We start from the raw sequence: 15,375 nt of genomic DNA, 5'->3' as shown, positions 1-15,375 counted from the left end.
GCAGCAATATGTGCTTCAGAGCACATTTTTAATAGCATTTATAAAATAGCACTCTTTATAGAGCAGATAAGGTACAGTGGGTATAGGAAGTCATCACCCCCTTTCATAATTTGTACCTTTTGTTGTATGACACCCTGAAAATAAAAACAAATTAAACTGTTCCATTTTTATTTAAACACAGTAACCCATTAGCCAAGTGAAAATAAAATTCTGAAATATTCTGAAAATTAATTAATATTACAACAGTAAAATACCTTATTTGGATAAGTGAACACCCCCCAATTGCATTTGTAAATGTGCTCAGGAATAACCAATCACCTTACAGATCACACAACAAACTAATTGGCTCCCACCTGTGATCAATTGTGGTGATTTTGATGAGTTCAGAATAAAAGCAGCTGTTTCTAGAGGACTGCACTGCTTGGAAGTGCATTTCAAAGCAAAGAATCCACTATGGGAAAGGTGCTTTCAAACGAACTTTTAGATAAAGTTGTGAAGATGAGTATAAAATGATTTCAAAGGCTTTAAGTATCCCATGGAGCAGTCAAGACCATCATAAACAAGTGGAAGGCGTATGGCACCACCCAGACCTTATCTAGATCAGGCCATCCCTCCAAACTGGATAACTGAGCAAGAAGGAGACTTATCAGAGAGGCTACCAAGAGGCCGATGGCAACTGAATGACATGTCATAGTGTGCATGTGACAACATCACAAATCTGGCCTGTATGGCAGGGCAGCAAGAAAAAAGTCACATCAAAAGTCTAATTTATGCTTTACTAAAAAGCACCTTAAAGATTCTGTGTCTAAGTGGCAAAAGGTGCTGTGGTCAGATGAGACCAAAATCGAACTTTTTGGACGTAATGCAAAACAGTACATCTGGCAAAAACCCAATACATTTTACCATCCAAAGAACACCATTCCTACAGTAAAGCACGGTGGTGGCAGCATCCTGTTGTGGGGGTGTTTCTCTTCAGCTGGGACTGGGGCACTTGTCAGGATAGAAGGGAAGATGGATGGTGCAAAATACAGGCAAATTTGTGAAGAAAACCTGCAGCCATCAGCCAGGAAGTTGAAAATGGGAAGATGGTTCACTTTTCAACATGACAATGTTCCAATGCACACCGCCATACAACCGTACAGCAGCTGAAGGACCAAAAGGTGAATATCGTGGAGTGGCCTAGTCAAAACCCCGACCTAAATCCCATTGAAAAATTTTGGAATGACTTGAAGGGGGCAGTTCATCAACGGTCACCATGCAGTTTGACTGAGCTTGAACAATTCTGTAAGGAGGAATGGGCAAATATTCCTCCCTCTAGGTGTGTAGTTGGTAGAGATGTATCCAAACAGACTCAAGGCTGTAATTCAAGCAAAAGGTGCTTCCACCAAGTATTAACTCAGGGGGGTGTTCTCTTATCCAACCCGGTTATTCTACTTTTTGTTTTCAGAAATTTTGCTTTCTTTTTTCACTTGGATATTGCACGGTACAATTTTTATATACAACTGGAAGAAGGCTGATTTTGTCTTCTTTTTGGGCTTTAGGGCAACAAAAGGTGAACAGTTTAAAAGGGGGCACTGACTTTCTATACTCACTGTAATAATCAGTGGTTACCTGTATTTTAAAAATATTTAACCAAGTTATTTTAAAGCAAACTAAAGAAAATTAACAGACACTCCCTTAAGTGGGACTTGGTAAAAACAATTTCTTGCATATCAATTAGGCCAAACTATGTTTGTAATTAGATAAATAAATAACATGAGTTTAGAATTACTGGGTTATAATATGGGATTTGTGTTTTGGGTTCAATTTTTCTCAGGGGCTGCTGCAATCCTTATTTGAAACAAAATTATATAATTTTCCTTAAAGAGATCAAGATTTCACTAGGAGATCATAAAAGCAGCTACAGTATTTCCTTCTTAGTCACTCATTAAAGATTTCCTATATAATATACAGTTTAAGGTTCCTCCCTAATCTTACGATGATAAATCTTACATTAAATGCTACCTCACTTACCACACAGCTTGCAAATCCTATCCCTCCCAAGCGTGGGCTGATGTAATTCCACACTCCAATGCTTCCTCTTCTGATTCGCTGGCCTACTGCCAGTTCGAGAAAAAACAGTGGAATCCCTATCACCACCAACAGGATGAAATAAGGAACTAGGTACGCACCTGTCAATTAAGGAACAAAACCAAGTTATAAACCACGTGCAAGTACATAAACCTCATGTAGATAATTAATTGTGTTACTTTAATATACATTTCATTTGACTTTTCTTTTCCTGCTAGGATCTTCATTGATTTTATGAAGAATTTGAATATTATCTGATAGATGATCTCAGGATTTTTAGATTTATTGTTCCCTTTTTATTTCCGTATTTATTCAGTACTTACACCTAAATATTTTATTAAATACCTACGGATACAGTTCATTTTTTAAAGCAGTGGACCAAGTTCTTTATGGGTGCTTATTTTAGATATTTAATAGATATTTAATATCTAAACGTACCTATAGCCTATGGCCTATACCTACATGTATATACTCTACCTTAAGTTATAAGTGATCATATTTTATACATATTATCCATTAGTAGCAATGTCATATTAATCTTTAATCTTACAAAATGTATAATATTTTATGTAAAACTATCAAATATGCATCATCAATTTTTAAAAATTACAATATGTCAACCTTGTTTAAAAGTTTTTAATTCTTACAATTAACAGGTCTTTTATAATACCAGTTGCCATTCAGAATATTTTTCAGGTTTTTAATATGCAATTTTTCTTTAAGTTAACCCCACAAAAAGGGGATTCAGATCTACAGTACAGAAAATGGTAGTCAAAACCATTTGTGACAAAGGTGTCCAATATGACCAAATACCTGATCTTTAAATCTCTCTGACAGATGACTTGGGCAAAGAAAAAATGACTAGCATCAACTGTTCCAGTGGTACCACCCTCACACTTGTTAGAGCAGCTCTATGAACAAAATAAAGTAAATGAAATGAGCAGCCCTTGAACATCCTGCATAGAGGGTTCTGTAGTCGTGTTTGATCACATGTAGGACAGGTACACAAGATTACAATTCTATTTTAATTTTACATTAGTTTGTTTGAAAGAAGTAATGAATATGTACTGTAAGTTCTGAAAATAAAAAAAAGATTTGCTTATTACTGTGTAATTGCATGCTGTCCTTGGATTATTAGCAGTGGTGTGTGTAAACTTTCAAAAATCTAGTCCCAGGTTGAAATCAAAACTTAGACCCAACTGACATTTACAAATTCAATCCTGATACATGTCCCTACACCATTTTGGTAGAAGCCAGTAGACTCTGCCAAATAAAAAACCTGCTGTCTAGTACAGGGTCACTGCCTTAATGTTTTCCAGGCTGTAGAACAATGCCCCAGGTTATGTGAATTAATTATATCAAAGTGAGCAAACTGAGACAGACGTTGTTTTTAATTTCTATGATAATTAATTTTACTTTCTATTTTGCTATTTTTTACTATATTCTTAGGTTGGCTCAGAAGAGAACAATTGTGTCTTTTTCAAGCAATTTCAGGTAAATAAGGCACACTCTGTTCATCTTGATAGGTTTATATTATCAATTGTCGTTTTCCACAGAGTGAAACATTTATTTCCAAATTGAAATAATTTGTTTTTGATATCTACTGTAACAAACAAACAGTAGAAAAAGATTTGAAAAACAATGTAGCTGAAAGCATGTTTCCTCTTCAGATTGAAGGCAATTTCACTACTGTGATTCCAACATCATGTACAAACAAGACACAGCTGCCTATTACCACATACTTATGATTCCATTAAGTGTACAGAATAATGATGAACAGAAAAACATGATAAAGAAAAAATGTGCAAAAATGTATTAAATCATTAAACTCAGATCACAATTTGTGTCAGTGTGTCAGATGACAATAAATAAATACAGCTGCCCCAAACTGTTTTTATCCTTTTCAGAAGCAAACAGCCCTTTTTGAAGATAGAATGATAAATAAAAAAATAAAATGCTTATTGTATTACTTTTATGTTTTTTTAGGAACTAGTTAACATGTTTGCAAGGCTTGTCATGGTTATTTTGATTATTTTTAGAAGTTTTATTGTGATTTCTTTTAGAAATGGGCAAAAAAGTTAGTTACATTATCATAGTTAAGAAAAATACATAGTTTTGTACATTATCTGGATTATTTTAGTAGTGATGATCTGTAGGGACAGTCATACTACAAAGAGGATATACTTTTGGTTTGAGTTCAGAATATAACATTCTATAACAATGTCCTATCTCACATATAATTTAATTTTTGTCAGATCAGATATTTTTAGAAACAATATAATGTATGAGCATCAGTGTGCAGAAAAGAAATCCTTGACATATGAAACAAGCTATACATGTGAAGCTTTATAAGGAGCAAAATCTCATCTCCTTCAAGAAAAAAAAAATCTAACAATGCCTTGAAATAAGTTTCTTCATGGGAGGTTTTCTAAGATTTTTCAATGTGGAGAGTGCTCTTACTGTACATTGTAAGTGATCATGAAAATGTATATTTTTCATGTAAATTCTGTGTGCTCACCATTAGACTTCCACACACGGCTTTGCAAAACCAGACCATATTGTAAAACTATGTTATTACCTCATTTCAGGTTAGGGAAAAACAATATTAGGGAAAAACATATTAGAAATTCTCACAAGCTCTACCATTTATTGGGACATTTAAACCTTGATTGTGATTGAAATCTTGACACAGAACCTATTTTGAGACCTGTTGGAAGTCCCTGACATTTAAATTTGACTGAAATGCCATTTTCACTGGTCTCAGTATTTGGATTTACATATCTCTTTAAACAGAGTATTTTTTTTCTCCCGGCTGGAGCCAATTAATGACTGAACAGTGAGGCTCATGTGCAGCTTAAAACATCTAACTACAACATTGAAATCAGCGAATGTGACAAGAGAAAGCCAGGAAAAGGATCACCCTAAATAGCAATACCTGCACCTTAATAAATTAAACTTATAAAATAAGTTTATTAAAAAAAGTAGAAGTATTATTGATATTAGAAAGTATCGAAAGCACACAGATCCATAAACAGAAGTAAATAAGTTATATACTTGACACACCACTTCTATGAGTATGTGCATATAGATTTTAAACTGAATGGGACCAAGAACGGAGCCACAGTTTAACTGTATAACAAACCAAACCTACTCTAACAGCCAAGCACCAACTCTCACGAGATCCCTTTATACTGTATACCAAACTATTATAAATTAAAATCTATGTGAGAATATAGCTCCTAGCCCTTCACTAATTATCCATTTAATGAACTAATTCACCACCTGTGAATCAATGTATAAGTGATAGAGGTCTGACCGACCTTTAGCAGGTCAGCTGAAACAGGCTAATTGCTACTGGCCTGCTACAACCAGTAATACCAGCAGACCTCCATTCAACAGTATCAGAGGCAGTACTGAGGTCCAACAAGGCAAGAATGGATACACATTTTCAGAAGCCAGAAGTAAATTATCGTTGGCAACTCTAACAAGAGCTGTTTCATTACTACTACAGTCAAAACCGAGGTTGAAATGGCTCATGCATCTTTTTTTGCAGGTAAGTAAGCTCTGACCTGAAGAGCAACAGCCAATTTTTAAAGCATTGCCATTTAAAGCAAGTGATCAATTTGAAAATGATGATTGAGCAGGTTAGCTAAGCCTTGCTTTTTATTAGAGGGATAATATCTGCCAGCGTACGAGCCAAGGTAACAGATCTTAATGATTCATAGATGATACATGACAATTATAAACAGAGCAAGACAGTGCAAATAGGATCCAAGAAATGAGGTGGATTTCAATTTAGTTGTCATTTCACTTAGCAGCTGAGGTAAGGACTACATGAAACTTCACAAAGTGAGATGCACTATGCTTGAAAATAAACAATAAAGAATCAGAAAATATCATTTTACTTCTGATTTTTAATACTGTGCATACACCTTATAAAAATCCTGTTCATGTCCAGTTTCAATCATAAGGCTCTGAACAAGCAGAATCTGTTTTGAGAAAACAAAATTTCAAGAACAAAGTGCACTTTAATTTAACAGGTGATATTGTATATTATCTATGGAGTTTGCAGTAAATGAACTTACACAAAAAACATCAAACAATTGTGTCTTATGCTCAGTGATCTGCTGTTAATTAAATTAGGGCATGACCTAACAGACTGCTACTAACATTTAAAACTTGGTGGAAAACATGGCAAGACAGGAGCTTTGCTACTGGTTACCTCGCTGTTTTAAATCCAATGAAAAAATGTGTCTTTTTAGGACAGCCAGGTTGTGAAAATTGTCCAGTTTGTATTGACAATACAAGAAATCCCAGGATCCCAGGATTGTAAGCAGCTTTTATGGGATAATTTCTGTTCCCTGGCTTGTAAGCCACAAACGTACATATAAAAGAAATCTTAACTGTCACTCTGAATGGGATCTATTTCTATCACAGTGGGAAATGTGTGATACTCGTATTATGACAGAAACTCGCAATAGTGATTACACTTTCAGATAACTGATTTAATTGGTGGTTAGCAAAGAAAAATGATCAAATATGTACCATGTAATTAAGTAGCAGGATAAAAGGCTATCCAAAATAACTATTATTTTTCTTTGGGTAGGTTTAAAACAATTGTGAGCACTAAAGCACAATTTTAGTGTGTTAATGTACTGTAACTAATGTCACTCTTGACTCACAAGTCAAGGTTCACGTACAATATACTGTATACAGTACATAAAAGTATCTGAACGTTGTATTCACCTGCTAAAAGCTTTCTTTAACATCTGAAGTGAACATTTCAACTTAATCCTACATACTGTATAATACTTACACCAGTTGCAAAATCACTTTGTACAAAGAGATTTTGTGACCCTTAAAGTGACTTAATTGAATTTCTCATTATGAAAAATATGACTTGACACATTAAAAAACTGAAGCTACTGGGGACAAATATGTCTAAACAAATCATACAGTAAGTATAAAACCATAAAATGCCTCCGTATAAAACATTCTGTAATAATTGGAGCCATTGTAAAACACAAAGATTTAATAACCACTGTAGGTGGTAAGAAAACCTGTTGAATTGTTGCCAACACTACCTCATGCTTTGCTGCTTCTGTTTCATGCACATTGTGGATTCATTTTCTCTCTAGATTCTTATTGTCTTCTGAGAGTGAAAATTAAAAAGGAAATCAAAACTTTCTAAAACATAAGACTAGTAAGAATCTGCTAGAATGTCTGGTGTTTTCAGTATTCAGATTTTCACATAATGTCCCTCTAAACGTACCTAATTCTGTTTCCAAGATAAAAATATTAAAACTCTGAATTATGATAGAAGTGAGTTGCTTCTCACAAAACATCTATAAAACTTTGCATCATTGAATCCACAAGCACATTTTACAGTTAATACTGATCACTAGTATCAGAGCCTGTTTAACTAACATTCAGTCCTCTAGTTTACTGTTATATTTGTAGACAGTTGTGCAAGCAGTTATTAAACAAAATAACCTTACAATATTTAAACTAATTATGGTTAATTATTCTAAAAAAACATTCTATACCGCAGAAGGCAAGGGATGTGTTTTACTAAACAGCGATCCAGTGAAAGCGCAATGACTTCCATGTACAATACCTTTAAAAGAGTGACATACAGTAAGTAAACACCAAAAATGCAAAATAATAGCATTCAGCAGGGTAAAAACACAGATTTAAACATAAATTAACTATAATACTGGCTACATAAAATTACATACCACTTTAGACAAAATGCTTTTTAAAAGGACAAATCTTAGTAGATGGGCTTACCTCCACCATTTTTCTGACAGAGGTATGGAAATCTCCAGACGTTGCCCAGGCCTACAGAGAAGCCCACCTGAGCCAGAATATACTGCAGTTTGCTGTTCCAGGCAGGCCTTTCCTCCTCAGTGTCTGAACCTTCTTCAATGTCTCTTTCCTTGTCTTCCTGGACATCATCTACTATTAATGAACTTTTTTTGAAAGAATCATCAAGAGGGTCTTCATTGGAAAGCAGATCTTTGACAGACTCTGTGACATCATCGTCAAGCTCTCTCTTGACGACTTTGCTGTTTTTGGGCATTTGATTAGCAAACAAGTACAAAGGGATGAAAATGTCTATTGGTAGAGGGGGAAGGGGAGAAGTCTGATCTGTCCGAGTCCCTTTGTAATACAGGTTCTTTTAAAAACAGACACTTCTTTTGATTGAAGAATAAAAGTTAATATGCTGGCAATGTATATTTAATATTCAAGGATTTTATTTCTTCATTATCACAAAATATCTAGGATAAAAACAAAAAAGTTGTTAAAATACATTGTATCTTTAAATTATAATTAAAACATATTGGTGTATTTAGAAATAAGCACTACACTCTGGATAAAGCGTTTTTTTAAATTAATATATGGATTATTATCGAATTTGAATATTATCATGTAACAAAATATAACTAGAACAGTAGAGTGCTCTCAAGAAGTGAGGAACAGACTTATTTAAAGTGATTTCTGAATATTAACTTCTGATCCAATCATCTCATGTCTTTTGCCCTTTTGCCTTCAGGGAGATGTTTTTGCTGTGTACAGGGCAAGACAAATAAAAGGAAACTTAGCTTTGTTCCACAGGCCATCGGGCTTGCAAACGATGGGGATAAATAAAGGATGTTGAATTGAACTGAAAACCATACAACCTGTCAAGTTATACCTACATAGAGGTTTTATCACAGTAATTACAGTTAAGAAACTCTTCTCATTCATTCGTTTTTAAATTAAACATGATTTTTCCATTTTACTGAATAGCACGAAAACATACTTGTCATAAGAAAAGTCATTCATTGTCATACCTTGAGTTTACATATGCTTGGAAATTACTCCAAAGTTGGAACTTTTGAAAGGATAAGTGACTAGTTTAGACAGTGCAGTTTATGGGACAGGATTAATTGCTTTGTCAGGCTTAAACCAATTTTAAATAATATCATGTAAACCAGATGTGGAATTACCTTAGAGACTCACCTGATTTCAAGCACTTAAAATCCTGTTTGATAGAAACGCATTTACTCAATATAATACCCACACCACTGACCAAATACCACAACCAAAAAATATGCTGGAAAAGTATATTGAACCTCTCGTAATTTATTGTTAACATAATTTCACTTTTATTGTACTGTACATACAGTGTATATATATATCGGTGCATATAATATAATGTAACATATTAAATGTGTACATTAAAAATAGCCAAAAACAGACAACAGGGGAGTAGGGGAACACCAATTTAATAATATTAAAATTATAATATGTCTGTATATCACAAAATGAAAGTGCTGCATAACAAGTAATAGGGACAGGCGATATGGCCTAAAATTTATATCACAGTGTAATTTTAATTTTGGACGGTAACGATATATCTTAATATAGATTTTTTTCTCATAATTTCAATAGAACATGCTTTAAAAGGAGTACAAGACTTGGATAGTAAGTTTTTATTGCCTAGAGTTAACTATTAGGTTATTATTAACTGTTGGTTAGCTAATGTGCTGTTTAGTATTGTGCTTTAGTATTTTAGTATTTTTAAAATTTCACATTGAACTGGAGTAGAAGTCGAACATTTTAAGAACATTTTTATTTTGCAGAACTGAAACAATACAATGAACTTATGAACACGGATTAAATAAGTAAATATGTAATACTTTTTAAAACAAAATTACAAAAAAAGTTTAAAATATTCAAGTATTAAAGTAATAACTCTAAGCATCCATTTGAATAATGTAACACATACGGCCTCCATTGCTTGTGAGAGCCGGCTTACCAGAGCGGTGACGTCACCGCCCTTCCCTGTGGATAGCAGGGACCACAGCCGCTGGGCTGACAGGAGATTTCCCTTTGGCTCAAGAGGCTGGGTTCCTGTTGAGTGACGCCGGAGGCCCGGGTTTGAGTCCCAGACAGTGGGAGTCCGACCTGATGCGGCAGAGGCAAGGGCGCCCATGTGAAACCCATAGCGTTACAATAATAAGTATTGAAATGGCTACTGTACTTAGTGTAAAAATTTGAAAAAGAGGGTGCACTGCACACACTAAATTGTACTTCAGGTTACAGATTACGTGCCAGAAAGACAACCTTGTCAACAGTCTCTGGCTTGAGTGTGGATCTGTGACAGGTCACAAAGTTGCCACCAGTGCCGAATGCCCTCTCAGAAGGTGCTTTTCTTGTCATAAGGACAATGACTAGTTAATGGCTCAGGCAGGAACGTCTGCATTGTGGCTTTTCTTTTCACACCAACACTAGAACTGCTTGATTCTGAGTTTATTCTCGTACTTTCCTCATACTCGCACACATGTTTTGTCGTTAGGTGATAGAAGAGGTGGCTTGTATTGCCGCCTCTGACTAATCATCGCTCGACATACTATAGTTTGCAGATACAGGTCTGCTCGTGGTCTGACTTGTTAAATCCGAACCATTTCCAAACAACCGATGAAGCACCCTTCTTTTCAACTATTTCGTCGCTTGTTCCTGTCTCGCTAACCCTGCCTTTCTCCATTTCTCTGCGTTATTTGTGTTTGCAAATGGGCACACCGGACACGTGCGTTTGTTTTCACGGAAAAGGGAAGAGGACACCCGCGTGTCTTTATTGGTTGCAATGACCTCAGATGCGTCAAAAACCTGACGTCAGAACCACCGAAGATCAATAATTCTGAACCTATCAGATTTCCAAATATCAGCAAGATGAACATTTTCAGAATTATAAAACTGAAGCTAAAATCAGGCAGAATTTTAACCTATGACGGGTCAATAGAAAGAATTTCCAAACCCTGTTTTGCGACGATGCTAGCGGCACCATCTATGTAAACATCAAACTCCATTCTCTACCTGTATAAATGGTATAGCCAAATCCATATTGTGGCACATATCTCTACCGGTATACCATCTATACCGGTTATACTGCCCACCCCTAATAAGTAATACATTTGTGAGAGTTTCGAATGTAAGCAATATATTATGTCTAAGCATGAATCAATTAAGTCATTAGTAATTAGTCATTTCACATAGTACTGTATTTTTCACTTCCTGAAATATTGAACCTGAATCTAAAATCCTGAAAGATGAGAAAATCATCAAGAACAAGAATCATTATCTTATTCTCTGTGTTGGTAAGGGTTTTCCTATGGTACATACTCTGCTTTCCTCACAGAGTTGAAAGACATGCTGTACGAGTTAATATGTCATCCCTCAATTGCTCACCCCAAATACAGTACTGTACATGTGTGTCCTCACACTGGCAGGTTGTGCCCTGTGTCTTTTGAGTTAAGGCTCCAGCTCACTTTAACTATCTTGGGAAAGAGTGGTTACTAAAAACGGATGGTTGGCAATCTACAGAGTTATACAGTATACACAGTCTTTTGTAATTTAGTTATTTCTTCATTATAAAAAGTACAACCTACAGTTTTATGATATGAAGAACATTTGTGTCAAAAAGCTGTTTTAAAAGTATTCTGTAGATAAGAATTATGACTCTACTTCTCTCACAATTATACTTTGTTGATAATCAAAAAGAGCTTAGAAATACTGTACATACTTATGCCCACCCTCCCCCTCAACACACACACACACAAATGTGCTGACAGGCTGCCTCTTTTCACAGTGCCAATCTAGAGTTCAGACAGCATCTGCAAGACAGAGAGCTCCTACAGATACCAGCTAATCCTGCAGGTTCCTTTGCATCAGCAGGACTCACTGTTGTCTGGTGCGCCAAGGACATGCCAGCTGAATCAACCCCACCCAATAACAGTGGCACCAGGCCATTCCTGCATCACTACTGGGGATTTCAAGCCACAGCTGGTGGTGGCAGTTTAGATCTGTCTTTAGGATTTAAGGCTTTTTATCCAATGTACTGTACAACTGTGTTGCACTGAATTTTGAAACTATTCAATAACTATCTGGAAGAAATCTACAGAAAAGAAAAAAAAATAGTCAAAGCTTTTAATTTACAAAAAGCATCCAAACATTAACCTTCAGGTGTCTCAACCACTAAAACTTCTCAAAATATTTACTCTTTATCTTTATATTCGTTCAATAGCTGATGTCTATTGTGTTGATATAGCAAGTATAAGTAACAAGTCTGGTGATTTGATAAAATCAGTAACTAATCCCTACCTTTCTTAAATCTATTTCTTCATTTAAACTAATTACACTGTATGTCATGTCATCATTACATAATTATAACTAGTGTCTGAGATACCTTACATGAGGAAACATTGCAGTAACAAAGATAACTGGCCATTTTTGCAGTTTTCTTCTGTCACTGTGTTATTTAGCGCACGCTATAAATTACAGAGTCACATGCCATACCACAGACTAGAATTATTTAGTGTAATCTGTACCGACGGCCATGCAGACTTGTGATACACCCTAAGAAAATTAAACAAAACCGATGGTACATACAGTTTTAATTCCCTTACGATGGGTACATACCCTATACTCCATACTGTAGCAAAGCGAAAGCACTATGACAAAATAGTATAATAGGCCTTTTCTGTTTTATTGTTCATACATTCTACCAATATGCAACTGCAACTATACAAGCCGCCCATCAGGATTTTTTCATTGTCATTTTAACATTCGGCTTTCATCGGTATCCTTTTTTGGGATTACATGCATGTTTAAATGCAATTATCCAAGGGATAATATTAACACGTCTCTTTTCAATAAACATTCTGCTTTACAGGGGATACTGTTTCCAGGTACCTTAATAATTTAAAATGTGACGCAATATGCCACCAGCCGAGGTTCATTTGCATACAAACCCAAACACAAAACTCATTTTCACTTCTATCACCACTGGCATTGTTCAAGGAAGAAAAACGTTTATAATTAATCATTATTGATATTACTAAACGCCATCAATACAGACCATGTATTGCGCAAAGCCGACTAACATTAAATTACTTAGTTATTCTGCATTATTTGTAAATTGTTACAGTGTGCGGCAGAATGGTGCAGACTCACATGTACGCGGCTTAAGTGATTAGACAAAGATCTGCTTTACACCTCCTCGATTAGCCTCGTGTAAATATCTTTTAGACATTTTCTTCCTCACCCCTTCTCTCGATTGAAAATTAAATATTCCCATTAATGAGAAATTGTTTAGTTTATTTTGTATCAATGCAAACTTAAATAAACCGTATATATTATACATTAGTTTGTATATATATATATTAGTACTGTATATGAAAGACCGCTTTTAAAATAGGCCACCTTAGTAATTACCATACGCTGTATTAAAATAATATTACAGTACCTATTATATAAATGCATGAAAATCAAACAATAGAAAATGTTACTTAATTTATTCTGTCAAGGAATACTGGTACATTTTTGAAGAGTTATATAATTACCGTTATGAATGAAAACGTATACGGTTTATTCTTACATACAAGTAAGGAGTACCGTACACATTTAATCCCCCGCCCTGCCGTCACATATGACTGGCATCCATGTGCCACATCCATTTCATCATGCACATAAAATGCCACATAAACTAAGTTATAAAATATTACTTTCTTACCTAACGCCGCATCAAGATGTATACTGTTTTTGGTACAAGTAGGCTGTACGTTTTCCCTTTAAATTTAGCGCAATAACCTACTGGATTTTTGTATGATATCAGAATGCTGCAGCAGCACATGCACTCACCATCATTTAAAGGACTGTCACTTGCTGGTAAGGAAGCTGAGGTACGGAGCTCTGCTGGTTACTGAAGAACTCGCGGCTGTACACAGTAAGATGTTACTGTGTAGGGGCGTTCATTTGCCTATGCAAGTGTATGACTAATAATATAAAATATTTGGATGCCTTCCGGTCAAACGTTTGATTACGAACTTCGCTTTCTTATCAAAAAATACATAGACGCTACAAAAGAGCTTCACATCTTTTTTGTTTTTCTCTGATGTAGCTTTATTACAGCTCCCCTACGCCACCCAGGTTTTTGGTAGAACCTACTACGACTGTCGCTAAAAACCACAATGAAAGCGTTACGTTTTTGTTTTGAGGCGTGTAAGGTTTTATGGTGTGTAGCAAAGATTTTGTTTTGTTTTTTAAAATGTACCTTTTGAAACTACTGGAGAATAACCTACCTCTTTGGTTATCTTTTCTAACTTAACTGACATAATCAAACGTGCATGCATCCCCCTACATTTGGAATTAGTGCCTGTGTAGCACATTCTTTCTGAATCCCCGCTAAAATACGCTCAGTATCATAGGGTGAGACAGAACCTACAGCAGGTTAGGCCATCTTTAGATATACTGTACAGTACAGCACAGAATAAACAAGAAAATTAAACGGGTTATATTCCTGTAACACAAGTAGCTTTTGCTTTGTAATATAATATCGGGGGAAATAACAGTTCAAAAACACCCCACACAAATAGAGCTCTGCCGCAAAAAAGGCGGATATTCAGCTTTTATGTAAATTATTGCAGAATTTATGTACATGCAGAATCCCAGGGATGTTCATTCTCTTATTGTAAGAGAAAACTTTGGTTTTCTTATTCAACTGGGTCAATACTGCATCAAAAATGAAAAAAAAATATATGTATTGATAGATGTATCAATATTATTTCTTAATATTCAGAAATCACTGTACTGTATATTAAAATATACAAATTTAAGCATGAAATGTCTATGAATGGGTGAAGAGGTTTAAAGAGAGACTGAAGACCTTAAAGATGCTCCAAGGTCTTGTCATTTGTGATGCATGAAGGTCAGTTCATTTGTGACAGTCAACATCAAGCTAAAGACTTTTTGGCACAAACCCTTTCGAGAAGGTCATACAAGAACATTTGCAATACAACAAAGTTTTAGAATTTTTACACTTTAATTCCCTTGAATGCTAACCTATTAACTCAAAATATATTTCTTTACATTGAATCAGAGAAATGTTACAATGTGGAATGGGTTGCACTCTTTTATCGCCTTAGTAACTTTTAATAAAGCATGAATACGCCAAGAGAACTGCAATCTCTTCACCTGATTATGCAACATTGCCAGTCATCCTTCCCCTTGCAAAAAAAACAATACAAAACCAGGTATTAATAAAACATAGCATAGTTTGATCAAATACGACATGCTTATCTGTACCCTACAGTGGATGAAATGTGTTATGTTCATGGAAAAGTTTATGCATTGTCATGAACTACTACTAAAGGTAGTACTAAATAACAGAACAAATCTTTATACATAAATGCTGAAAACAACCAGTATGAAATATGGCCAAACTCCAGGTTTGCTGACTAGGAAAGTTCATTTATTTGGTGA

General features: G+C 35.1%; 1 protein-coding gene across 2 annotated transcripts in view; it reads right to left on the bottom strand.

The window, feature by feature from the left end:
- Window positions 1-13,968, bottom strand: part of slc6a15 (solute carrier family 6 member 15) — a 34,811-nt gene extending 20,843 nt beyond the window's left edge. Inside the window, exons 1-3 of one of the 2 annotated variants that reach the window (XM_088647215.1) lie at window positions 13,628-13,968; window positions 7,861-8,351; window positions 2,014-2,171 (exon numbers count right to left, since the gene is read on the bottom strand). In XM_088647215.1, coding sequence (XP_088503341.1) covers window positions 2,014-2,171; window positions 7,861-8,152 — 450 coding nt within the window. In that variant the 5' untranslated portion in view covers window positions 8,153-8,351; window positions 13,628-13,968. The remainder of the gene's footprint in view (window positions 1-2,013; window positions 2,172-7,860; window positions 8,352-13,627) is intronic. The other variant, XM_088647217.1, reaches the window with a different exon arrangement.
- Between the last annotated feature and the right edge of the window lie 1,407 nt (window positions 13,969-15,375).

This window comes from Lepisosteus platostomus, chromosome 9 (genome assembly GCF_059453375.1).
Source record: "Lepisosteus platostomus isolate fLepPlt1 chromosome 9, fLepPlt1.hap1, whole genome shotgun sequence".
NCBI classification, from domain to species: Eukaryota; Metazoa; Chordata; class Actinopteri; order Semionotiformes; family Lepisosteidae; genus Lepisosteus; species Lepisosteus platostomus.
Note: the sequence above shows the minus strand (reverse complement) of the source record. Positions and strands in the feature narration are given on the sequence as shown.